This window comes from Tiliqua scincoides, chromosome 7 (genome assembly GCF_035046505.1).
Source record: "Tiliqua scincoides isolate rTilSci1 chromosome 7, rTilSci1.hap2, whole genome shotgun sequence".
NCBI lineage: Eukaryota > Metazoa > Chordata > Lepidosauria > Squamata > Scincidae > Tiliqua > Tiliqua scincoides.
Genome location: NC_089827.1, coordinates 62644 through 89520, shown reverse-complemented (window position 1 = coordinate 89520; position 26877 = coordinate 62644). Strand labels below are relative to the sequence as shown.

General features: G+C 49.8%; 2 protein-coding genes across 3 annotated transcripts; one reads left to right on the top strand and one right to left on the bottom strand.

The window, feature by feature from the left end:
- Positions 1-6214: 6214 nt before the first annotated feature.
- Positions 6215-8999, bottom strand: MEIG1 (meiosis/spermiogenesis associated 1). The gene is made up of 3 exons (XM_066633497.1): positions 8781-8999; positions 8246-8405; positions 6215-6439 (listed from the first exon to the last, which is right to left on the bottom strand). Exons 1-3 carry the CDS (start codon positions 8846-8848, stop codon positions 6311-6313), a joined length of 357 nt encoding a protein of 118 aa, XP_066489594.1. The 5' UTR covers positions 8849-8999; the 3' UTR covers positions 6215-6310.
- A 132-nt stretch (positions 9000-9131) lies between these two features.
- DCLRE1C (DNA cross-link repair 1C) lies at positions 9132-25697 on the top strand. Of its 2 annotated transcripts, XM_066633495.1 has the most exons (14): positions 9132-9308; positions 9419-9470; positions 9667-9751; positions 9972-10031; positions 11192-11247; positions 12332-12433; positions 16331-16403; positions 17351-17491; positions 17829-17930; positions 19284-19420; positions 20066-20120; positions 21804-21892; positions 22208-22302; positions 22793-25697. In XM_066633495.1, the coding sequence occupies exons 1-14, from the start codon at positions 9200-9202 to the stop codon at positions 23776-23778; spliced, it is 2142 nt and encodes a 713-aa protein (XP_066489592.1). In that variant the 5' UTR covers positions 9132-9199; the 3' UTR covers positions 23779-25697. The 2 variants fall into 2 exon arrangements, with proteins under 2 accessions (XP_066489592.1, XP_066489591.1); XM_066633494.1 differs by lacking the exons at positions 21804-21892; positions 22793-25697 and having other exon boundaries at positions 22208-22333.
- The last annotated feature ends 1180 nt before the right edge of the window (positions 25698-26877 follow it).

The window sequence follows — 26877 nt, the reverse complement described above, 5'->3', positions numbered from 1 at the left end:
GTTTGAAATGAGTAGAGAGTCACACCATCCTCTTGGCATGAGAAGTATAAGAACAAAGCCCAAAGGGGTGCCTTTTGTCTTCTTCTTTGGTCTTTGTCTTTTGGCGTGGGTGCACATCCTGCCCCAGGCCAGGACCATGTGGCCTCATAGGTAACTGAGGATCTACAAAAGAAGCTGACCCAGGTGAACGTTAGGAAATAATATAGCCAGTTAGCTTTATTATTTTATGCTGATATGTTTCCTAGAAGTTTTTATGCCTCTAGCATTTGCTGCCTTTTGTAACTTTTTGTAACCTATGTACTTAATAAAGTAAAAATCCTTTTACCATGTTGGTTCATTGTCTGTTGGGGACAAAGGTTCAGAATCCTGCCTAGCTGTTCAGCAAGCTACCAAAAATCCTCATTGTGGACTAGAAACTTGAGGACTGAGACTTTAAGTAAAGAAAGTGCTCAGTGCCTACAAGGGATATAGTTAAGCCTAGAGGGTCTCGGTGTCCCTGGACTGAGGCACTGGCTCTTACAGGGTGGTGGCAGTACTACCGAACAGGGATCTTTGAGGGCTCTAGGGTTCAGAACCAACAACTCTGAGCACCCAAAACCCTGGGAGTGAGCTCAAGTGTACGACACTGAGTAAAGAAATATTTTGTCTGTCCTAAGCCTCCCAACACTCAATTTTAGTGGATGTCCCCTGGTTCTGGTGTTATGTGAGATACAAGATATCAGATACAAACGGGGACAGAGCACCTCCACCTTTAAGCATTGTATAGAAGAGGGAATTTTGTTGGGTGCAGCTCAACATGGAAGGGCTTAAAAAGCTGCACCTGCCAAAATCCCCTCTTGTATACAATGGTTAAAGGTAGAGCCGCTCTGTCCCCATTTGCACCCCATCTGTGAAGGTGCAGGATGTGAGCCTTCAAAGTGAGATTAAATCTGGAAAGAAACAGGTCCTCCTGGTCTGGAAAGCCATGGTGCAGGTATTGAAATATCAGCTGTTCCGAACAGGGTTGCAGTCCCTCTGCAGAAACAAATATGCTATTGGGGGGGGGGCATCGTGGACTCTTCTCTGCTCCTGGATGCCGGGGGGGGGCAGGGGGCATCAGGTGCTGCAGTGGCTGTGGCGATAGTTTGATATAATTCAGTCACAGTCTTACAGTTCCAGTTAAATAATCAAACAGTCTAATTATTCACTTATGTGTATCTTCCCTTTCCTCCAAAGGGTGGAGAGATCAAAGCTTGCAAGAGATACTCTCAAATGTGAAGGTCTTCCAGTCAGAGCCAGGAGCAAAACAATGGTTCAGGGTGGCAGATGCACATTTCGAATTATGGCATGGGATGCTTCAGAGCACATGTTCAGTCCAATTTTCCATGCCAAAACTGAGCTCACGGGGCACATAAACATCCAGTGCTGGCTCTACCCAGGGCCAGTCCATCTATGAGCCAGCCATGAGCCAAGTGGTCGCCTGAGGCAGCAGCCTGGCAGGGGCACTCACTGCTGTTCATCTGCTCACTTCCACTGTTCTTCCTGGGAAGGAAGGAATTGGGGAACAAAACTGAAGTGTGGAGGAGGCGCAAAGGACAGTGGGCTGTGGTGTCAGAGGAGCAGAGGCTGGCACATCACCAAGCGGGGGGGGTAGCATTCAGCTTGCCGCTTCAGGCACCAGCACTTTGGGTTGCCTTGGTTCCAACCCAATCTTTTCTCATTTCAGCAGCAGAAGGGGGAGTTTTGTAGACTGTGCTGTTAAGAACCAAAAGTCAGGTCTACTCCAAATTACCCGGAGATCTACCGGTAGATCTGGACTTGTCTTCTGTCCATCTGTGGTGTAGCGTAGCATTATAGTCTGACAACTGATAAAGTAGCTCAATGTGAGACAGTCACACTGGCTGTCAAATAAAAGCAAAATTGAGAGAACATAGACAGTACTAGGGACTGGGGTCTAATATTGGTTTGTGATTATCTATTCACTTTGTCCTGTAGCATTGAGCTAGTCTAATATGCAAACCCTGGATCAAGTGACTTGCAACACCAGGAGCCTTTTATGTTCAGAGATCTTGGTTTTCAAAATTTCTTGCCCACAGAGAAACCTCGCCCCCCACATCTGCTGCAGACCCCCTGACTATTACATTGTTTTTGGGTGAACATTCTAGGGCACTGATTTTCAAACTAAATTCCTGGAGTTCTGAAGATCAATCACGAAAGGCAAGTTTCACTGAAAGACAGTTGCATTCTTCTAATTGCAAATGAATTATGGGTCTGTTTTTAAGGCACACTCTCAAAGATGAAGCAGACTGAGTGTGTGGCCCAGCACAAAGTGAGCTGAGTGCATCTTGGATAAGCCTCAAAATTTTCTGCAGCACACTGCAGTTCCATGACTGCCCCGCTGATATGTCAAGGCAGAATGGGTGAAGGGAGAAGCAGCAGCTGGGGGTGGGGGGGGGAACTCCAGCTGGCACTGAAGAACAGGCAAGTCACTTCATCCGGTGGTGACTTGTGGCTCAGTGCTGGATTCCTCCTGATCACCAGATTTTATAGCCAGGAAGATGCTGCCCAGAGGTTTCTACATGCTGGCCGGAACCTGCGGATCCTGACTCCAGTCAGCTATGTTGATTGTGCAATAAGAAGCTGGGGCCCGGCTCTCCAAGGAAGTCTTTTAGTTCAGATTAATACAGGATCCTGCTGGTACTTACGGATCTGGTTAGCCATGGTTCCTCACCCCCATCACCTTCATTTCTCTTCAGTACATTCACGTGAAGCAATTAGTCTTGCTTTAACCAAACACTATAAGCAGAAAGGTTATAGCAAGACAAGCAAGCAGGCAGCCTGCAGGCTAGGGTTAGGGTCAGGGTGACTAAGAGCAAACATTAACTTCCTGCTTCCTGTTAATGACTGCTTAGTCTCCACCTTCGTTTGGTTAAAGTAAGGCATGTTATTACTTTGCGCAAATGTAATGAAGATAAACAAAGGTAATGGGGCGGGTGCAACTGTAGAGATAGGGTTCCCCCTTATCCAGTTTCCAGTATCCAGAAGGGGCAGGAAGGTATTCCTTGCAGATACCAGGAGAGGGGTGGTGCCTGTACTTTCACCCATTGCTGAAATGCTGAGGTTCTCAAACTGGGGCATTGCGATGCCCCTGCCCGAGAGCCTCAGCCCCTGGGCCCTTAAGGGGCAGGGAAAGAGGAGAGGTTGCATTCTGGTTTTGTGATCACAAACTGGAAGTGGTTTGCAATTGCTTTTTCTCAGTATTCTGAGACTTGGGAGCCCTGCGGAGGGCTGCACGAGGCTCGCTGCAACTTCTGGACCTTCCACCAGCCCTGTGTAAGTAAAAACACCCCCCCTTGTTAGTGAAACGTTCCTTGGGATTGCCTCGCTGCCTTCTCCCCTTCCCCACAAAGACGTACCTCAGGATTTTACTCTGGAAAACTCCTGGCTTAAATGGATATTTGTGTAGTTGTTGCCAGGAACTGAAAGCCTCCATTAGTGACTCATTGGTATTGTCCTCTTCAGCAACTGGGACAGGCCAATGTCACACTCTGGATGCAAGAGTAGAGACAAACCACTGGCCAGCTCCAGAAGGCTACCTATGGATACGTGAAGTTACCTCATAGTTAGGCAGATCATTGGTCCAGGTAGTCCAGTATCCTCACCTACTCCAATTGGTAGCAGCTCTCTAGAGTTCCAGGCATTTGTGTCTTTCTTAACGTCATTACCTGAATTCATTTTAGCTGGAGATGTGAAAGATGCAAACTCTGTGTTCTCTTCTGAGCTATGGACCTTCCCTGGAAAGCTTTTATGTCGTTCTTTTTCCTGTACTTTGTTTCATGGTGCCACCCCTGAAGTGCTAACATCTGAGTGATGTACAGATCATTCCTTCCAAAGAACCAATGGGACTTTTGGCACCAATTCTGGCTGATCCCTGGAGTCCAACTCATAAAATGAGTAGAGTCAATGGAACTTCTGGCACTGCTTCCACACAAACATGGAGGCTTGAAAGCACCCACACGCTTTCTCTCCATCTATCTATATACAGGCATGTAAGAAAGCTTTATGTTTTATTTATTTTGAGAGCCATCATGAGGACTTTTGTATTCAGCTAGCAGCATTCAACTTGTACAATTGCTGGAGCTGAAAGAGGAAATCCCGAACTCAATGACAGGAGAGGAAATGAGGCAGCCGTGTGCTTGCTTTCAGTGTCCTTAAAATCTAAGGACAGTCCTGTGACAAAAAAGGGAAATCAAGGACCAGGTAATATCTGAATCAGGAAAGATCTGCTTGTAGCCATGCTGGTAGGCCCAAGTGTCAGACCCCAGCTGTATCCAACATTAGTTAGTGCATACCAAACCTGGGAGAACTGTGGAGGAGGTTGCTTCACAGGGCCTCTGATATCGTACCAAGCTACCAAGTGGGCTCCAAGGCCAGCTTGATTTACAACAGGGTTCAGCTGTGAGTGTCTCGGGATGGGAGGGGGGATTCCACCATGAGTAAGGAGGCTTGTGGCACGTTCACCCCTAGAAGGTTCGGCTGGCACCGAGTTCTGATTGGTGGATGGGTCAGGAGACCTATAAAGGTGAGGGAGGGACGCTTATGCTGGGCTGACTTTGTCTCTGGCTGAGGGGGCCTGAGATCCTGGACCGCTCTGGCAGGAGTGAACCCAACTTGACTGCAGCAAGATGGGCTAGATCAGATTTTGGAATGCTAAGACTTTGGTGAGTGATAGTTAGAGTTAGGAGGTAGTTGTTATTGTTTTATTAGACTGAGTGTTGTATTGTAATGCTATGCTCTTTGCGTAAATTCCTAAATTTTAGACTATGCAGTGCTGTCTGTATAACCCTGCTTTAAGCCTTTATGCAATAAATCCTACTTATTACAACTGATTGGATTATTGGGATTGGAAGGGAGCACAGGGACTGGTTGTGGGAGGCAATCCAGTGTGGCCGGGGTGGACCCTGGAGACCCTGTATGGGAGTCTACTCCTTTTTATTAAGCTGAGTCCAAGAGGGTGTCAGCTGGAGTACGACTCAAGGGGAGGGTTCCCCAAATTTATCCTGGCTATCAGGAGTGGAAGCTCTGCGGTTTAGGAGCTATTTGGCAATCAGTCTTGGAGAGATCTGCAGGTGCTCAGTGACCATGAGGGTTTATGGCCATTTGATCACCCTAAGGGTAATAAAAAGATTACCCGGCCATAAAGGGGTGAGATTTGATTTCCTTCACAAGTCCCTTTCCCGCTTGTTAACCAACCACAAAAACCAACTTCTTGTTTTGTGTTCTCAGGCACAACTCTGTGCTGCCTCAGAGACCTCTGCAAGTCCTGAGGCATGCCAATTCTCCTAAAGAACGTTTTATATCACAACCAATTTTGCTGTGGCAGTTTCCACACTAACAGCTGCCCTGTTGGTTCTCCCTACAAATCAGGTCACGCCTTTACCTAAACTGTTAGCAACTGGGAGACATATTGTGGAAGAAAGGCAATTGGGAGGCCCTGAAAGACCACCTACCAAGGCACAGCTCCTGATTGAAAGAACCCTCAACACCCGATGTGGAGGCATAAGCCAAGTGTTCTCTGGCCCCTTCTGTCATCACCTGAAAACAAGGGAGACATTGTAGCAGAGCCCACCCATATTACACAGCTCAGTTACTTGTTCCTGTGCATAGACAGACACAGGGAAATGGGAGTGAGGGTCTGCCCAAGCCTGTGTTGTTGTTTCCAAGGGTCAGAGAGCCTTTTGCTGAACACATACTGAGCTCAAATAGTGGCCATTACTAAAAATGAGTTGCCGATGCATTATTTCCAGATAATGAATCTTGACACAAAATATAAACACGGGTGACATATTTGGAATGGAGGTGCAGGTGTCTTTCCTTCTACCATACAGTGCCAGTGACCTGTGCCTGGCAGAGAAAAAGACTCGTGTGGACAAGACGCACTTGATCCGCCCATGCAGTATAATCTCAGCCTTCAAAGACTTACCAGAGCACAGTGTAATAAAGTCAGGGGTGGGGGCTTGATCACACACTGCCCCAACAACACATAACGTGGGCCTAAGTGTTAAAATACACTCAGAATCCATAAAAATAAACAAGAATCTCACTTTCTTGCAGGCATCTCTTAACTTGCTGTGTAGGTATCTTAACTTTCTTTTATAAAACAGATAAATGTCCTTGACTTTTTACAGAAATAAATACGTATTTATTTATCATATTTAAAAACCAAACAAGCTAGTTTCAGAAAATTAGTTTAATGGCTGACATTCAACAGAAAATATAATTTCAGCCATTTTACTTAACAAAAGAACAAAGGAACAGATTGTAACAAAAATTAGTATGCATAAACTTTAACTTTACGGACTTCTTTGTCTTCACACTCTCTTTCTTTATCATAATAATAGAAAGTATTATCCCTTCTCTGAAGCTTCTTCACAAATCCAGTTTCGGGCCACCTGTCCACCTTCATGCAGAAAAACGAGGCAGAAGAAAAAGTGGTTACATATTTTAAACAGCTGGCACAGACCGAATGCACTCGTATAACTTTTGGCAAAAGTGACCACATATATGTACATTTATGCCCAACCCACAAAGGACTGTCTGCACCTGTTGCTGTAGGTGGGAAAGGGGAACTCGCATGAAAACAGGGGCTGCTCATGTGATTCTCCAGATTGCTCCAACTGCCAGGGACGTGCACACAGGGCACACATGTGCTTTTAAAAGCACTGGAGTTTCATCAATCAGCAGTTTGGGAAAGGGAATGTGGTGGACAGGGCCCTGTTAGTCTCTCCACTTCTTTCTGACCCAACGGCAGATGTACAGGTGCTGCTTTGTCTGCTGAACTTCTAAAACTATTTTATTTTGCTATACAGTGCTTGATAAAACTGCTAGATTCTAAACTCGCCCATCAATTCCACATATGAGTGACTGTGAGAAAGGAAAGCCTAAGACACCCGTTAAATGTTTGTGGCCCATTTTCTGAATCTCTTCCATTCTCCCTCTGCTTGGGCCTCCTCCAAAAATAGAACATTGCTACTCCTGTGCCACATCCTCTGTAAGATCTTTTAGTTATATCACTGATTTATGGAAAAAATAACATGATACTAAGAATCAGACTAGTGAATAAAGTTAAATTTACAGTGCCATGATATTTTACTATTACCCTATCATTGCGATTACTCATTAACCATTCATGTCAATCAGTAAAGGTGCCTTTGAGTGTTTTCACTTTAGCATTAAAGTTATGGTATTCGATTCCTCATACGAATGGCTGAGTCAATATCTGCTTTAAACAAGGAACCGTAATGCGGCCCCAAGAATGCTGCATGTCTGATCTTGCCAAAGTCACAGCCTAGAAAAGAGACGCCTGAGGGGGGACATGATTGAGACATACAAAATTATGCAGGGGATGGACAGAGTGGATAGGGAGATGCTCTTTACACTCTCACATAACACCAGAACCAGGGGACATCCACTAAAATTGAGTGTTGGGAGAGTTAGAACAGACAAGAGAAAATATTTCTTTACTCAGCGTGCGGTCGGTCTGTGGAACTCCTTGCCACAGGATGTGGTGATGGCGACTGGCCTGGACGCCTTTAAAAGGGGATTGGACAAGTTTCTGGAGGAAAAATCCATTATGGGGTACAAGCCATGATGTGTATGTGCAACCTCCTGATTTTAGAAATGGACTATGTCAGAATGCCAGATGCAGGGGAGGGCACCAGGATGAGGTCTCTTGTTATCTGGTGTGCTCTCTGGGGCATTTGGTGGGCCGCTGTGAGATACAGGAAGCTGGACTAGGTGGGCCTATGGCCTGATCCAGCGGGGCTGTTCTGATGTTAAGTGTCACGTGGCAGGGAAAAGGCCTGCTGCTTGTTCAGACTGCAATCCGAAGCAGAGCGAAGCAGCTCCACTGGATCTGGACTGCAGCTGCTCTCTCTGCCGCCCGCTGCACTGCGGGGAGCGGCGACTGCAGGCAGAGAGCAGAGGGAGCCGCAGCGGGAGGGCAAGCTGCACCTGCGGCAGACGAAGCCTGCGGCCATTTCAGGCAGAGCTCCGGAGCTGCAGGGCTGCCCGCGGTCAGCATAACGGTGCCTGTGGAACGAAGGGCTGATCGTCCGCAGTCACAACACAGACTGCCTGCAGTGCGAGGCGGCCGGGGCTGCGGGGCCTCTTGCCTGCTCGCGCGCACCTGCGGCGGGGCTCGCTGGCCTCGCAAGCCCGGCGGGGGGAGACCCGGGCCCAACCCTCTCCGCCGCAGAAGCCTCACCGTGTCGACCTGCCGCACGCGCTTGTACTCGGCCTCGTCCCTGTAGCCCGCCTGCTGGAACCGGTACAGGTTCTCCACCTCGTCCGACCAGGTCTGGGCGCGCCGCGCGGCTCTCGGCTTGGCCTCGCTGCCGGCTGCGGCTCCGGAGGCGCCGGGCGGCCTGCGGGCAGAAGCGCTGCAGTCAGTGGCGGGCGGGCGGGCGGGAGGAGGCAGCGCCGAGTGCGCCGCGGCTCAGGCCTCCCGTCCGCCACCGGCACCGCTGCAGCCCGAGGCGGGGAAGCGGCTCCGCGCCTCGAGGCCTCCCCGCCGGGCGCAGCAGCCCCTCGGCACAGCCGCGCCGCCCCGGGAGCCTGGACGGGCCTCCCCCGGCCTGCCGAGACTCCCGGCGGCGCCTCTTGGGCGGGGCGTGCTGCGCGCTGCGCGCTGCGCGGGACGGCCCCTCGGGACCCGCTTCTGCCTGGGCGGACAGGCCGAGCCCCCCCGGCTCCGGTCTGAGCAGCGCCGGCGGGCGCGGGGCCTGCGGCGGCGCACTTACGCGCGCTCGGGCTCGGCGCGGGGGGTCTGGCCGGCGGCGGCTCGGCCGGGGGCCTCCTCGCCGTCCATGAGCGCGGACGGGCCTCCGGGCTGCGGCCCGCGGACGAGCTTCAGGTGCTCCGCGGCCCGGCTCTCCCGCCCCCCTCGGCGGTCGCCCAGCAACGGCCGGCGCGCCTCTGGCGGACCGGCCAACTGGCAGGCGAGGCGGGCGCGTCCGCGGCGGCCAATCAGGAGCGGCGTCGCGCTTCTCCGCGGGGATTGGCTGCCGGGAGGGTCGCAGCCAGCCGAGCGTCTGCGCATGCGCGTCCGGCCCACCAATCAGAGGTGCGCGGCGCAGCCTGCGGAAGACGCCGAGCCGGAGAGGAGCAGCGCCTCCGCCGCCGCCGCCGCCGCCCGCACCTGCCCGCCTCGCCCCGCGGGATGAGCAGCTTCGGGGGCCGCATGCGCGAGTACCCGGCGCTGTCCGTGGACCGCTTCGACCGCGAGAACCTGCGCGCGCGCGCCTTCTTCCTCAGCCACTGCCACAAGGGTGGGTGTGTGGGTGGGGGGAGTGGAGGCCCCGCCCCCTGTGTGCGGGCCTGGCCCCGCCCCCTCTCTTCGCCCCGCCCCCGTCTTAACGGAGACTCTCTTCTTTCCCAGACCACATGAAGGGCCTGCGCGCGCCGTCCCTGAAGAGGAGGCTGGCCTGCAGGTGAGGCCCGGGCCGAGGCCGGGCGGGGCCGAAGCCGGGAGGGGGGGGGCGGGGCCGAAGCCGGGAGGGGGGGGGCGGGGCCGAAGCCGGGAGGGGGGGGGGCGGGGCCGAAGCCGGGAGGGGGCCGAGGCCGCCCCGTCCCCACAGGGCCCCGTCCACCCCCACGCCACCCACCCCCTCGGCCGCTTCTCCCCAGCCTGCAGGTGCGCCTCTACTGCTCGCCCGTGACCAGGGAGCTGCTGCTGACCAGCCCCAAGTACCGCTTCTGGGAGAGGCACATCGTGAGTCTCAGGCCGCCGGCCCTCCTCTCCCCTCCCCTCCCCCAGACTCCTGGCAGCCCCCTCGCCCTTCCGTGGCGCCGCTGGGGCAGCGCTGGAGCTGTGTGCAGAGGGGCTGGGCTGCTCCGACTGTGCCGGCGCCCGACCCCCGCGATCGAGCAGGCCCTCTGAGGCGGCTGCGCCCCGCCCACCCCACGCCCTGACGCCTTCCTCCCTCGCGCAGGTCTCCCTTGAAGTCGAGACACCCACCCAGATCTCGCTGGTCGAAGAAGCATCTGGCGAGGTGAGCTCCCCGCGTCAGGCTCCTGTGGCACGTCCGGTGCGCAGGAAGGGTCTTCGCTGTCCTCCTCGCCTCAGAGGAGCTGCCCGTCGACTGCTCGGACAGCGGCTTCGGGTCCCTGTTCTGCCCAGCCGTTTTCCTTGCTTGCTGTGAAGGCTCTGGTTCCTTCCTCTTCGGCACGGCAGATACTGCAGCGTCTCCCGGCAGACCTTGTGCTCCCGGACAGAAGCGTTGCTGTGCGGAGTCCCGATCTGCAGGGCCCTGGCTGTGCGCAGGGAGCTGCTTGTGTACAGGTTGTAAGCAGTCAGGAATGCGGGGTGAAGGGCAGGGTGGACTGGAGGACATGGCCTTGTTTCCCCCTGCTCCAGATCTGTCGCGTGAACAGGACTGCGACGTGAGCCTTCGCTGATGTGGCATCCGACCATCTCGGTTATTGACTTAGCAGTTGTTGGTTTGCACAGGGGAGTCTCTTCTTTGTGATGGGCTCACAAAGCAATTGGAGTGCTTCACGACAGACTCTGCGGGACAGACAAAGCTCACGCTGTGATAGGTTGTTCACTGTTCCATGGGCTCACGATTTCCACCCACTTGTGAATGATAAGCCAATCACTGATTTATCTGTTGGCATCTCAGTCGATAGCAGCAGGTTTAGCATGGTGGCTGTGGGCCAAATCCTTTCCATCTTTTCAGTGTTGGTGCAGGCGTGCCAATTGTGCATGCACTGCATCCTCTGGTAGGGGGACAGCCATGGAGGCCTCCTCCAGGTCAGGGAATGTTTGTTCCCTTTTCTCAGGGCTGCACCGGCACTGGAAAATTGGATAGGATTGGGCCTTGTGTGTGTATTGAGGGAAGGGTTTAGCTGAAGTGAAAGCCTGCAAGTCTTTGAAGTAGACTCTGCCTGGTAGGAAACGTTTTTAACGTATCAGTGGCCCCAGTGAACATAGTAGGCACCTTTTAAATCCCCTTTAAATCATCATCGTTTTAAGGGAGCGAGGGCTTAGTTTTATGGTTGGGATTGCGGTCTTGGAACAAATGACCAAAAATATAATAGGTTATTCAAGTTGCATAAGTATATTTTCACACTTTGGTGGTGTCTCTAGAACTAATTCCCATAGTAAAACAGGGTCCGCTGTCAACGGTGCATCTTTTCGCTCTCTTTCCAGAAAGAGGACCTGGTTGTGACACTTCTGCCAGCTGGACACTGCCCGGGGTCGGTCATGTATGTATTTTTTTTTTCTGGTTCATGTAGTTAATAGTAGGGGCCTTCATCAGTGGGAAGGTTGTAAATATGAAAACTAAGTTGATGTTTTGTTTCTCAAGAATGTGCTTTTGCAAACCATTACTAATGTTTTAAGGCTTCTTTGTAATTAGCTTGCCAAGGCTCGACGCTCCCCATTCCCCAGCATCAGGAGCTCTTGACAAAACTGCCCTTTGTAGGCTACTTGGAAAATGGAACTCATGGGCGCCAACTGCTTTTAAAAGTAGTTTGCTGTTACTTTTTACTACTTTTTTAAAAAGTTCCTAAGTTCCACTGAGTTCCTAAACATTAAAACCAAGTTTAGTGGAGTCTACGGGCTTCCGGCATTTATCTTATTCAGATATTCTGGGAAGTGCAACCAGCGCCTTTACAAATGTTATATACCAGTGGTCTTCAATCTCTTTCGTGCCACGACCCCCCCCCAAAAAAAAATTAGCTTGGCAACCCACCACTGATCCTGCCACAGGACCCAGTCTATCCCTGCCCCCCACCTGACGTGTTTCCCCCTACCACTTGTGTCTTCACAACAACCCTGTGAGGTAGCAGCATGAGCAGGGCCAGCTTTAAAAGCTGCAGGGCAAGATAGCTGTATAGGGTTATATCAAGGACTCGGTTTTGTTAAGGTAGTCCCTTGATTGGATTGGATCCAAGCCGTACAGGCTTTGAAAGGTTCCTGTGGCTCCCAAAAGAGGCTTTCATTGCGGTCTCAACTCACAAGCTGAAGAACACTGTCATATGTTAAGCACGTTTCTAGCACGTAGCCATATGACATTTCCTATTGAGTTGGGTCAGCTCTATGTAAATGACTTGAGGGCTCGATTCTAATCCCTTACGTCAGTGCTTTCCAGCACTGACATATAAGGGCAACGCAGCTCTGAGGTAAGGGAGCAAACAATCCCTTACTTTGAGGAGGCCTCCGTGAGTGACACCCAACTGCAGGATGCAGCACATGTCCCATTGGCACTACTATGCCAGTGCAGGAAAGTACTGACATAAGGGGTTAGGATTGTACCCTGAAACATGCAAAAATGTGCTTGTATTCCAGGTTTCTTTTTCAAGGTGAAAATGGCACTGTACTGTATACAGGGGATTTCAGACTTGCAAAGGGAGAAGCAGCCAGAATGGAACTCTTGCATTCAGGGAACAGGTGAGTGAACCATAAACTCTTGTGGCGGGGCTTCATTGTACTTTGAAATCCCGTACAGAATCAGTAAGTCAGAAAAATTACAGGCAGATCTTCTTGTTACGTAAATAATGGTTGATGGGTAAAATGCTTGAAAATGGTGCTTCCCTGCCTACAGTAGCCACGCACAATAGATTACTAATCTGTGGATGGTCGGTGGAAAAGCCACGTCACTGCATTCCACTACTGTGAAAACTCAGGTTCCGATCCTTCCACATTAAATCATGTTGGGGAGACCTCATCTACTCGTCTGGTGTTAGTGCTTGAAAGCCTGGAATGTAATGCACGACACCCACTTGCTGGCTGGCTGTCTGTTCCTTACAAATGGATGTAATCCTGGCTCACAGCCCCTGACAGCCATGCTGGGAAGGGTTACTTGTGCCAGCCCAGTCTCTTTAATGGTAGGGTAGTGCTCCAAGTCAGGGTTACTAGAAGGAGCCTTCCGGAAGGCACTTAGAGTAGGGGTGAATGCCAAAGAGCAGGCTTACTATTGGCCTGCTTGGTGGGTTGTCCTTTGATGTTAGACTGACCGGTGCAATGGCTCACTCTCCATGTCTGCCTCTGTTCATGCTCCCCAACCCATGTATGGGGACTTGGAGAGCCAGCCATGCTCATTTCCCAGCCTTAGGGCATCCCTTCAGGCACCACTCTGCTTGTTTCCCCTCAAGCTGAATGTGGTGCACTTTGAGGCTCTTGGACGCTGGCCATGTAAGAAGGGGTGGAAGACATCCTGCACTTGGATCAGTGCAATAATAGCACTGCATTTATTTTTCAAAGAGTTTTGGGTTTGTGTGGGAGTCCATGAAATGTAAGCAGTGTGTCTAGTAGGCCTGCATCGCTCCCCACTGAATGAAGGTCACAGTGAACACAGTAGTTGTCTTGAATTGCTATTATGTCATTTGGATCTCATTTGGTAAAATAAAATCTTTTGGATACTGATAGCAATACTATACAGGTGTGCGTTGCTTAGCAACATTCTACTTAAGGACCGACTGCAGTTACAATGGCAGCAATCCCCTAACACAGAAGTTCCCAAACTCTCAGGGACAGTTTGGAAGCCTGTAAGTTTTTGTGTGGGTGGGGGGGGGCAGCAATGCGATCAGGACAATTATGACGCTGCCGGGGAGGGAAGGGTTTCATTTAGCTTGTCTAGAGGTTGCTGTGGCTCTTCAGAAGTTCTGGGGAGCCTGCAACCCCATCAGCAGCCCTCCTGGCAGTTTTAAAGTCCTGTAATAAGGGGAAAAAATCCACTTCTGATTTCGTGACAAAAACAGGTAATGATTTCCCCCCCCTTATTACAGGATTTGAAGCTGCCGGGAGGGCTGCAGATGGGGTTGAAGGCTCCGCAGACCCTCTGGAGAGTCATAACAATCTTCCAATAAGGTAAACAAAATCTTTTCCTCCCCAGCAACAGTGCAATAATGCCAGTTGCTTTGCTGCCATCACTGGGACCCCAACCCTTAAGAGGGCAACTGCAAAGCTTCCCTGGCTGGGGTGTCATGATAAGCTCTGCTCTAACATAATTGCCTACTGCAGTGATTCTCAGACTGGTGAGTTGTGACCCACCAGCCTGAGAACCACTGCCCCTTTCCCTTTAGGGGTTATAGGGAAAGCAGCCATGCAATCACCGTGATTGTGCTGCTGTAGGGGAAGGGGGAAGTGTTTTTACTTGCTGCCAGAGTCAGGGGGTGAGGGGAGCCCTGCAGAGTCCTCTGCAGGGCTCCCCTCAGCTTGTAGAATGTAAAAAAAAAGATTATGATGCACTTCTGGGTTGTGAAGTGGATAGCAGTCATTTTTTTTTACATTCTGAAAGGGGGCTCTGTGGACCCCGGCAGCAGGTAGGTTAAGTTAAAAACAGCCACCCTTACACCACAGCAGTGTGATTCTGGGAATCACATTGATGCTTTCCATCCGGTCCCTGCAAAGACTTTCTCTGGTTCTCGAATTGCCAGAGAGTTTGAGAACCAATAGCCTACTACAGTGATTCTTGAACTTTTCCGGCCCGCAGCTCCCCGGCCACGGCTCCCCATTTCATCACCTCACCTCAGTTACTCCCAAAATGGGGATGAAGGTGTTATAATTATATACTAGAAACAAAAAAAACAGCTGCCAGCACTCTAGGGCTGCAATCTTAACCACACTTACCTAAGAGTAAGCCCCATTGAACAAAATGGGACTTAGCTCTGAGTAGACCTGGTTAGGATTGTGCCCTGAGTTTGTTAGCCGCACACCTGGAGGGTTTTGGAAAGGGAGGGGGGAGAGAGAGAAGTGATGAATTTGCTTGGGGAAGGGAAGACTTTTTTGCGTGTGCAAACTGATGTAAAACTGAGACTCAGAGACACAATGAGTGTCACAATTGGCCACAATCCTAACCTCACTTTCCTAGGAGTAAGTCCCATTGAACACAATAGGGCTTACTTCTGAGTAGACCTGGCTAGGATTGTGCCTTTTGTCTTATAATAGCAGCCAACATGGGAAGTACCCCCCCAAGGAGGCAGGAGGAAAAAGGGGGCTGGCTGAAAAGAAATGGGTATTTTTATTTTTTAATCAATTTTTGGAGGCAAAGCTTGACTGATCAAGAGTGGCTTTTTCTTTTTTGAAGGGAGAGGGAAAAGAGAAAGGTGAAGATCCTTGGTTAAGCTGACACAGACCCCAAGCCTATGTAGGTCTACTCAGAAGTAAGTCCCATGTGAGTCAATGGGGCTTACTCGCAGGAAAGTGTGGATAGGATTGCAGCCACACTGAGCAAGATTACAACTCAGCCCCAAAGTAGATGGGGGCATTCTCACACACATACACCCCAACATGCAGATGCCACCCCTGTTCCCTCCAGGCAAGACAGAGGAATGCAGGCTGTGGCATTTGGACACCCGCTTCCCACTAAGAGCAGGCTGGGCTCCCTCTTTCCCAAGCAGAGGAAGGCGCTGCACTGCTCTCTCTAGGTCAGGCTTGCCTCCCACTTTGAAGCCTGCCAGGAGCATGCCCTGTGCTGATGAGATGCAGCGCCTCCACCGCTGCCCAGCCAGCCTTCTCTCCCACCTCCCCCCTTCATGTTTCACACACCCTCCCCACCTCACGCTGCCCCACCCACCTCATTCATAGCAGAAGAAAAGCAGCAAGTAGGGAGGCAGCAAGTGCAGTGGAGCTGAGCAGCTACAGCCACCTCTCTCCCCTGGGGGCTAGCCACACCTTCCTAGGGAGCCCCCGCGCACCCTCACCTTAGGCTTGCTATATTACATGCTAGACCAGTGGTTCTCACACACTTGGCACCGGGACACACTTTTTTAGAATGAGAATTTGTCAGGACCCACCAGAAGTGATGTCATGACTGGAAGTGACATAATCAAGCAGGAAAATTTTTAACAATCCTAGGCTGCAATCCTGCCCACACTTACCCAGGAGTAAGTCCCATTTACTAACATTATTAAAAGAATATACATAGTAGCTTGTTAAAAGTATAGTCTGTCACATTTCCCCAAATGCAGTCACATATAATGGTAGTATCAAGTCGAATATATTAAAAATAAAATACTGAAATGAATGGGAACCCACCTGAAATTGGCTCAAGACCCACCTAGTGGGTCCCAATCCACAGTTTGAGAAACACTGTGCTAGACAGTTTCATCCTGTTCGATTCAACCCGCTTTGCTGACTGAATGAAGTATAGTGTCTATGTAATGTACGAAATTGACTAACATGTGATATAGTGCTCTGAATGTATTTGTAACAATGGAATCGCTTAACAACAGGGATCGGAGAACACGTCCCTGTCATTAAGCAACACGCACCTGTATATGGAAAAAGTTCTGAGAAATACACATCTTGTAGCACAACATCAAGTGTTCTTATTCTCTCTTTCAGAGTGAAAGACATCCAGAGTGTATATTTAGATACCACTTTCTGTGATCCTAAATTTTATCAAATACCAAGCAGGGTAAGTCTAGATGAACGGGAAGCGGAGATGCAGTCATGCAGTGTTTTGGCTTTATCGGTGAAAGTTCTTGGAAATTCTGGCATTCTCCTGAAAGTTTGGTGAAATCCAGTGACTTGAGTTCCTAGATGCACTGGAGACAAATCCTCAGCAGAATAACATACAACCAGTCACACTGCTTATGTCTGCTTGCTCCATAGTGGGCTACTCTGTATCCTCTCCTCATGCCAACAAAAAATAGATCAGTGTATGGTCTACTTCATTCCTGAAAGGTTTGCGTGTATTCCATTTTCTTAGAGGTATTGTAAAACAGCTGGAGGTTTTACTGGCATCCTTTCTGAGGAGAGTTCAGAACTTGGGGCTGAGCATGTTCCTTGGGCCTATGGAAGGCTCCAGGCTCCACCCTGGTAGATGCGTTACTGCTACCAAGATGCATTTGTGGTGCCAAGGTTAGGCAAAACAAATGTCCGGGTCCTGGAGAGCTGTTCACATATCAGAAGACTGTACTGGGTCAGAAGAATCTTTGGCCTGATGCAACATAAAGCACATCATCCATTTGCATTGCGTATAAAAACGGTTTCATTTTTGAAACCTTCTTGGGGAAGTGCTCAGTTGTGCAGAACTACTGCTGCCTAAGGAACCAGGGAGGCAAGGGTGTGCACAGAGAGGGGCTAAGTCTGCCCCCTCCCCATGATGTCCAAGTGTAGGTTGTTTCAGGATTTAAGTTGTTCCTTTGTATCTTAAATGTTACTGGGAGTGTATGACTCACTTCTGAGTAGAAGTACCATCACAGAATGTTGGATTACTTGGGCTCTTTAAATACGATAGGGTTGCTGTGGGCTCACCTGAATTAAAACTTTGCAGCTCAGCTGTGATCTGCAGTAAACTCTTGGTGTTATTAAGCTTTAAGTTGAAAGAAACTATATTTATTTTTTACTTTTCTGTACCAGGAAGAATGCATGAAGGGCATACTAGAGTTGGTTCGAAGCTGGATCACACTGAGTCCTTATCATGTGGTGTGGCTGAATTGCAAAGCAGCTTATGGCTACGAATATTTATTCACAAACCTCAGTGAGGAGCTTGGAGTCAAGGTAAGACAATCTGTCCAGCATCGTTTTTTTCTGAATTAAATATAAACCAGCTGCAATCAGTGTGTGTGGATTTATACCCTGCCTTTCAATCAATCAAGGTCCCCAAGAGGAGGAACAATAGAAAACAATGCGGGAGCTCCTCAGTTGTGGCTGGAGCTGCTGTTTGCTGCTTCAGTCTCTGGGCAACTGAGAGTGGGGTCAGAATTCTTTTGAGGCTAGATCAATACTGAACTAGGGAGAACCAAGTACTTCTTGGTTTGCCAGTGTTCTAGAGGAGACGTGTATGGCTGTGTTCTAGTCTGGAATGGCATTGGTAACAGTCCACTTGATTTCCTAGGTGCACGTGAACAAACTGGACATGTTTAAAAACATGCCAGAAATCCTCTGCCATATAACCACAAGTCGGCACACGCAGATCCACGCCTGTCGCCATCCCAGGGTACGTGCATATTAATGATTCTTTCTGCTTTCAGCCATGTTGGCGTCAAAGACTGATGGTTCAGGGCCCAGCAGTGCCTGGGTTTCCCTGGGTATTTTGACCCGCCCAGACTGTACTGAAAACGAATGAAGCCTCTCTGGGAATCAAAGCTCCCTCCCCTTTCCTTAGACTGTGTTTCCCCTTCAGCATCCCGTCTTTGGCAGTTCCAAAATTCTGCCAACTTCTGGAGTTCAGCAAATATCTGGATATCTCCATCTTTGCAGGTGGTCTGGTTTTTTGGCGACGCTCTTGTCAGCATGCAAGAGCTGAGTCTGGCAATACAGGGAAAGTTGCCTGGCAAGTAGAGGCCCCAAATCCCATTTTGACTGTAGAAATGAAAGCGAAGCCTTGGATCAGTGGCATACTTGAAGGGGGGCAAGTGGGGCAAATACTCCAGACGCTGTGCGGGGGGACACCGCTGCGACCTGCCCCCGTTCCCCAGTATGCCAAGAGCCCAACAGTGGCTTCTGTGTGTGGCTCCGTGCCGCCTTGGGGGCTGCCCCTCCCCTTTAGCGAAAGGAGGGGGGAATTCTCAGGGCGGCGGGAAGTGGCACATGCCTGCTCCAGTTTCGGAGGAGATGTGTGCCACTTCTCCAGCTCCAATGGAGTGCTTTTGGGGCCACTGCTGACCGCGTCCATGACAGGTGAGCGCTGCTTCCAGGAGCAGCCTTCCATGCTGCGTGTAAGCGGTGCAAAGAGCTCCATCGGAGTGCTTTGGGGCCGCTGGAAGCTGCACTCATCTGTCTGTCATCTGTCATGGGTGCCGTCTCTAGCGGCCCTAAAGCGCTCTGGTGGAGCCTTTCACACTGCCTGCAAGCGGCAAGGAAGGCTCCATCAGGGCCTAGGCTGCCTCCTTTGTTCCCCCTTTTCTTCTGAAGGGGGAACGGAGCAGGTAGTCTTGCGGAAGTAATTGTGATGGCAGTGACTCACAAATACTTCTGAGTCAGGGGTGGGATGGTGGCGAAGGCAGAGGCATGGGAAGGCTCAGGACCGCCTCTGCCTTGGATGGCCACCTCCTTGAACTCTGAGCCCCCACTGATATCCTTATGAATGAAAACAGGAATGAAAGAGAACCTAAGTGCGTATGTGGGAATTCCGACTGTACAGGTAGGCAGTCTCTGAACAAGAAAAGGCAACTAGTGTGTTTCAAGCAGATTCATTTTCAAAACAGTGGGGAAGTTGCATGAGAAGCTGGTGGTTGTGCTTGCTAAGCCTGAAGGCAGGACGCTTACCAGAATGACTTGCTCAGTGTCAAAAAAGGCACCTGCTTATGCTGGATCTACCTGTGTTTCAGTCGATGCTGTTTATCCTCAGGATGATGAGTTCTTCCGAGTGAACAGGCTGCCCTGTGGAATAACCTCCCAGAATGGGAAGCAGCTGCACATAATTAGTGTCAAGCCATCCACAATGTGGTTTGGAGAAAGGACAAGGAAGACCAACGTAGTGGTCAGGTGAGTGAAGTGCTTTGCATGTTTCCAAAACAAACGCCCCCCTTCGTTCCTTTCACTGTTGACTCTCTGGTTCTTGCATAGCTTGCTTGTTCCATCTGAGCCTGTAGTTTCATAACCTTTTAAGACTAAATTGTTCTTTTCAGCCAAAGCTGTTTGAGGACGAGTGAAACTGAATTAGCTGTGATGGTCTTATGGTCACTGCTGTTCAACATTTTGTTTAGTACCAGGCTCTACTATGTGCAGCACAGAACACCAAGAACCATCTCTATGGGGTTAGTCTCAGGGCCATTTGTCCTGCATTCTGTTGCCTCAAGCATTATTGAGCCAGAGGCCTCTGGAAGGCCACTTGTCAGACCTCAGAGGTGGCGACTGTCCATAGCCGTTTGTCCTTAGTACCTCTGGGTGTGGAAAGGGTGGATAACTGTTCATAGGTGCCCTCCATGAGTTTGTCTAAGCTAGGAGCCATCACTAGTGGATTCTATAGGCTCACTAAGTTTCGTCGGGAGGGCTTGTACTCTAAAGAACATTTTGCTGTTTTCTGAAACAGACTTTTAGGTACAACCTACTACTTTGTTCTTAAACTGATGCTGCTCCACATCTTCATAATAGAGCAAATGTGTCTATAATTTTTTTTTTCCTTTTTAGGACTGGGGAGAGTTCATACAGGGCTTGCTTCTCATTTCATTCATCTTACAGTGAGGTAGGCAGATTGTACTCATTTTGTAAAAGGTGGTATTCTCCTTTTCAGCTACGAAGTAGCTGTTGTAGATGCATGGACATGCTCTAAGTGTGCTGATTTTGTATCCTGTTTGGGTATAGGAGACAGACTTTTGGGCTGGAGAAAGACTCAAAAGCAATACTTGGCATTGAAATAGCATGGAAGAATGTTCAAGATACCCTGCGTACTTGATCTAAGCCATCCTTACAGGATTGTTGTAAGATTAGGACGGTATCTTTATTACCCTGTTTCATTAGGTCTGGCAGTTGAGAGTGTGACCTGCTGAAAGCCACTTACTTGTCTCAGGGCAGACAGAACGTTACATGGCTTCAAACATTGAATGGCAAACACTTGAAGGTTTGCCATTTGAGAAAAGCAGAAGAGATGGAGCAAAACAACTAATGCATGTCCTCAGACTGCTGGTTCCATTGGCTGATGCTTGCAGGATGAGGCTGCAGTGCTTCAGATGGGAGGCTCTGGCTGCCTGGGACTGTGGCTATGGTGGGTGCTGCTGATTTTGAGAACAGGTTGTGGTGATGGCGTCTGGCCTAGACGCCTTTAAAAGGGGATTGGACAAGTTTCTGGAGGAAAAATCCATTAGGGGTTACAAGCCATAATGGGCATGTGCAACCTCCTGATTTTAGAAATGGGCTATGTCAGAATGCCAGTGCAAGGGAGGGCACCAGGATGAGGTCTCTTGTTGTCTGGTGTGCTCCCTGGGGCATTTGGTGGGCCGCTGTGAAATACAGGAAACTGGACTAGATGGGCCTATGGTCTGATCCAGTGGGGCTGTTCTTATGTTCTTAACTACAATTCCCAGGAAGCCTTGCAGGTCTCTTGTTATCTGGTGTGCTCCCTGGGGCATTGGGTGGGCCGCTGTGAGATACAGGAAGCTGGACTAGATGGGCCTATGGCCTGATCCAGTGGGGCTGTTCTTATGTTCTTAACTACAATTCCCAGGAAGCCTTGCAGGTCTCTACTTATCTGGTGTGCTCCCTGGGGCATTGGGTGGGCCGCTGTGAGATACAGGAAGCTGGACTAGATGGGCCTATGGCCTGATCCAGTGGGGCTGTTCTTATGTTCTTAACTACAATTCCCAGGAAGCCTTGCAGGTCTCTACTTATCTGGTGTGCTCCCTGGGGCATTGGGTGGGCCGCTGTGAGATACAGGAAGCTGGACTAGATGGGCCTATGGCCTGATCCAGTGGGCCTGTTCTTAAGTTCTTAATTGCACCACCTTTGTCCTTAATCCAGGGGTTTCTGGTTGCTGTAACACACTCTTGATGGCTTTGCACACTTGATGGATAAAAAGTGGCAGCCCCGTGAAGGGGAGTGTGTGTGAGGGAGACAGTGACTCTGTAAGCCCCCTAAGAATGGGCTTGGAGTTCTTCCTACCTGAGTTCTTATGCAGAAGTGAATGGGACGTTCTGGGAGCCTAGATGTTTCTTTTGTAGCTCACAGCAGAGACAGAGTTCTTAATTAGGATGGGGATGATGCCGTAGGGCAGTGTCAGAGCCACTGGCTAGATAGTGTGGAGAACTGGGATAATTCCGGTCATGAGCTCCTTGGTCCATTCCATCTTCAGTACTTTCACAAGCGACCTTGTTCTCAGAGCGTGTTAAAGGTGGAATGATGAACGATTCCTATCTCCAATTCCTTTGTCTAGATTCTGGATTTCCTGAGCTATATTCGCCCACTGAATGTGTATCCCAATGTGATTCCAGTGGGGGCAACAGAAGACAGAGTAATAGAAATGCAAGTATATTCCCACCTATCTTTTTCCTGTGCCCTTTGGATGCATTCATGGCAATGGCACTAAATAGACAAGCTGTCCCAGATATTTGGTTCATGGGAAGTCCCCTCCGACGTACCCTGATCGTGACCACCAGCCATTAAGCAAATGTATTTTAAGACTAGCTGATATAGATAATAACTAGTGAGCGTCGGTGAAAAAAGTCACTGCCTCTCAGCTCGGTGTGTAAAGTGTCCTGGGGAAGCAGAACTGAGGCTGTTGAATAACCAAACAATGATATCTTGGGTAGTTAACTTTGAACTGCTTATTCTTTTCAGCTTAAAGCCATTATGCAGATCGCATAGCAAAAATAATGAGCAAAAGTATAAGCCTCTTGGAACCCTGAAAAGAGTCAGAGACATGGATTCAACATGTGTGGGTGAGACGACTGTATTCCCTTCTTCCCCCCACCCCGGCTGCTGTTGGTGGCAAAGGAAACGTGTGTGGTGTTTGTACATCATGTCACCGCTAGAATGATTCTTTCATCTGCAACAAATGGTGGGCTTGTTAGTGAAGTCCAAGCTTCGTGTTACAGAGGCTTCTGCCCTCAGGCCTTCGACTTGGCCTGTTGCTTTGTAGATGAGGTGCGTTGACTGTGCCGAACAGACAGCCCGTGACTTCTACATCTTCAGAGAGTGCCGTTGCAGGAATTGCCCTAAACTGACAAGGGCAACTTGGAGCCAGCTTGTAAAAAACATCCAGCCCAGATTTCAAGGAGCTTTCCATGGGAGAACATTCAAGCACCGCTTTCTCACCAGAAAAAGATACATGATGTAACTTGGATGCTCGTGTAGATTGGCCACCAGTTGTCTTGCTCCTTTTGCTGATCCCTGCTTTGTGTGTTTGGTTTGTTGTCTTGACAGGTGGTGGAGGTGGAGGTGGAGGTGATCTCTTTGATATGGAGTTGACTCCTCTAAGGTGTAAGATTCCAAAACTTCAGCCAGAAATTGTGCTGCAAGAGAATAGGCCTCTTACTGAAACACAGCAATGCGACCATAATGTAACAAGAAATTATAGCGCCATTTTTATGCCTCCCTCATTGAAGGTAGATTTCATAGAGTGTGAGGAATCCAATGGTGAGGAGGAAGATGAGGAGGAGGAAGAGGAACCTGAGAAAGATGTGGCTGTAACAGAAGTCCTGCCTCAGATGCCTGGCTCCAGGACTGGGTGGCAGAATCCAGCAGGACTGATGATCCACACGGAGTCTGCTCGCCAGCCAGAAGGAGCCCCGCAGCAGTCCACAACTGATGTGCCAAAGTGGGAAGCCTTCTTTCAGCTCAGCAGGGAGGATGCAGATGCTTCGGAGCACGAAGGCAGTTGTCTGGCCTGCACAGATCCAGGTGAGGCCCAGTCACCAAGCCTGTACAGCGATAACGAAGATGTGAGCGACTCCACGCACATCTCCTCCCAGAACTCTTCTCAGTCCACCCACATATCTGAACAAGGGAGCCAAGGCTGGGACAGCCAGATGGACACCTTGCTTATCTCCTCCCAAGAGCGAACACATCTCAATTTCAGCCTTTTGAAGAGAGGAGCGGACAGAGCCACGTTCTATGGCTCTTGTCCCCCTGCTGGGGAGAACAAAAGTGACCTGCCAGGTTGTAAGCTTTTGGACCACGATGCAACTGGGGCACACAATTTGCACTCTGAATGCAAAACCAAAGCTGCAGGGGTGAGTATAGCAGCCTCTCCTCTCCCTGAATCGGCTAATGCGGAGGAAGAACTGGAGGGCAAGCTAAGGTCGCTTGCTCCTGAGGCCCAGGTAGACTCTCGGAGCTCTTCTGACTTCCAGATCTCTTCTACTCCAGACACAGAGAGCCTTAAACCAGACCAACTGTGCAGTTCGTAGCATTACAGGAAAAGGTACAGAGGTCTTCATTGGATGGGTTTGGGGGAATGCAAGTACAAGCAGGAGGTAGTATTGGAAACAAAGGAGGTTTGCATTCATTGGGTCCCCAACCAACAGGAGGTTCGTAGAGAGGGTTACACCATTGCATTCCATGGAAACTGAAGATGGCTTCTTCTTAGGTGAAGAAATTTCCTTCTTCTTAGGTGAAGAAACACACTCTGAGAAATTTCCCAGAGTCTTGGCCTATGGCTTAAGCAAGCAGTGTTCTCATGTCTGTCCTGGTGGTATGCAGAGCTTCTGGGTACAGACTGCACATCATGAAGGACTGGCAGCTGTTGGCATTGCCTTGAGTGAGTTGGTGATGGTGTTTCAAGGCAGCAGCATTTATATTGCCACTTATCATAATATAAGTGCATGATGTAGGCAGCACAAATCAAGGAAAAACAATGATGAAAAGACATTTATAACACATTTCCCCCATCTCCTTTAATTCTGTTTTTTTTTTAACTAGTGTGACACCTCCAAGTGGCAGTGGGAGGAGGGGGTGAATCATACACCCTTTTTTGGGCTGCTTGTCATTGCACATTTTGTAGTGATTTCTTCTCCTTCCTGCCACAAGGAGGGCACAGTGGAGGAGGGGATTATGTCAGCGCCGTGATTCTCCACCCAGTGGTGGGCGCAGTGGGTGTCCCGCGGTCATTCATTCTCTCTCTCTGGAGGCCCACAATTTGGCTTCCCCCTTAGACACCAGCCACCCATCCTCCTTCCTGGCCAGCAATGAGAGTCTTAGGCCTGGCTATGCTGCAGAAAAGGGTGTGTGAGTGCTAACCACTAGGCCAGGGCTTCCCAAACTGGGATGTTGCTGTGCCCCAGCCAGGGAAACCTTATCCCTTAAAGGGGCAGGGTAGGGGGAAAGGCAGCAGCTCTCCCCAAGATCAGGCTGCCGGGCACTGAAGGAGTTTTTTTTAACTTAACAGGAGCCAGTGTCATTGTTCCGGGGCCAGCACCATTGTCTCATGACAAAAACTGGTAATGCCCAGTTTCTTCTATTTTTAAAAAAAATATTTTGAGATCAGGGAGCCCTGCAGAGTGTTCCCAAGCCTCCCCAGGATTAGGGCACTGGCTCCCAGTAAGTAAAAAAAAAAAAAGTCCCCAGCGGCAGTGTGATCCTGGGGCTATGTTGTGCCTCATTCCTCCCCCACACACAGTTACTCCTGCGGAGTTTGAGAACCTCAGCACTAGGCGCTGCTCCCTTTGGCCAGCCTGGCTTCTCCAGCTACTCTCCCTGACAGATACTCACAAGCAGGGCTTGGAGGAATGTCCTTCCCACTGTTGTGTGCTGTCCACGCGTTCCGGCGGGATGGAGATGGAGGAGGAAAGGGATGATCCTCCTGTCTTTTACCTCCCTCAGCCAAGTCATGAAACTGTAGCTTCTTCAAAAGACCATCCCTCAAAGTGCCACACTGTCCATGTGCAAAGTGCTTTACAAGGAATGAGAAATGGGGTCTCTGACCTGATAGCAGACAGACAGACGGGGGGTGCCAGGCAGGGAGAACCGAGAGGTAAGCATATGCAGTGATGTTTGTAACTTACACTGAATTTCAGTTCAGCAGAGGGGACCAAGAAGTAGCACCAGGGGCTTTGTGGCAACAGTGAGTTTCGAGGAGGAACATGAGGGCAGTAGCAGAAGCTACATCCGTTGCACAAGAGGAGTCGTAGGACTGGAAGCCTCCAACCCCAGCCAGGCTCCTCTAACCCCAAGAGCATACACAGCTGCTCGTTTCTTGAGGGGTGCCTGGAATCTGGCCTCCAGGAAACTCAGATCTTTTGTTTTTGTGGGACAGAAAAGATTTCACCTTTGATTTGTTGGATGCTGTTTTGGTTGGATTTGTAACTCTTTTTTGTAATTCTGTTCATATGTGTCCTTTATTTTTCTATGAAATAAAAATGAAGAAACCAAAAATGAGGTATTCATGCAGTGAGTACTTAGTGTGTGGAATTCATTGCTGCCTGATGACCACTTGCTTGGGGAGGCTTTAAGAATGGGATTGGGTGAATTCATAGAGGACAGGCATATCAATGACTATGCAGTACATCCAGGGTCAGCACGTTTGTGTCTGAATCTCAGGTGCAAGTGGAGCACTGGCACAAGAGTGGAGGGGCTTCCTCTCCTGCTGGGGGCTTCCTAGAGGCAGCTGGTGAGCTTCTCAGGAAACAGGATGTGGGACTAGGTAGGCCCTCTTTCGCCTGATCTAGCAGGGCTTTTTCTTATGTTTTCATATCTCGTTTCACAGTGTAGCCTCGCTGAAAAAATAACAGCGAATTTATTATAAAGCATATTTGAGGTTAAGGCATCGGTCCCAAGCTTGCTAGTCACTGCTTGCCTTATACTAATAATTGGACTCTGGTACGTTGTAAAAGAAACAGAGTGGGTCTCGGAGGAACTAGGAAGCAGCAGGGAAGGATTAAATACTTCTTCATGTCCATGGGCTGTTCAGTTTTCTAATGTAAAAAGGTTTATTGTCTTTCATTCTTTCACACAACATGGCATTCACTGTACAAAGCACTTCATGTATACAGGCACCCCCCCCCCTCCGCAGCCACGGGATAGGTTCCTGCTGCTTCTGCGGATACTGGAAACTGGATAGCAGTGAAACTCTACCCAAACCCCCCATTGTGCTCATGGCTCGCATCTCTTCATCTGCAAAGGAAGTGGGACTTTTTGCTTTGTTATGGAAAGCCGAAGAACAGAAAGCAGTGAGTACTGCACTCATATCTGCTAGACAGATGTTTACAGGAGGTGACAGAGAGTACACTAACAAGAAGTGGACAGCAGCGGAACCAGAGAATGCTGGACTCCACTTCCTGTTCGTGTTCTCTCTGCTTCCTGTAGTGTTAGTTTAGCAGCTGTAAGTTTAATGTTTAGACTGAGATGGGGGGAATGCCTGTGTTTACTTGATGGAATCCTTGCAACAAACATCCTGCAAGGTAAGCGTTGTGACTCCCATGCTACATCTGGGGGACTGGACTTGCCTAAGGGCAACTGGTGAGCTCATGGCAAAGGCCAATTGGAGCTGTCCTGATGGGCATTGCAGGCAT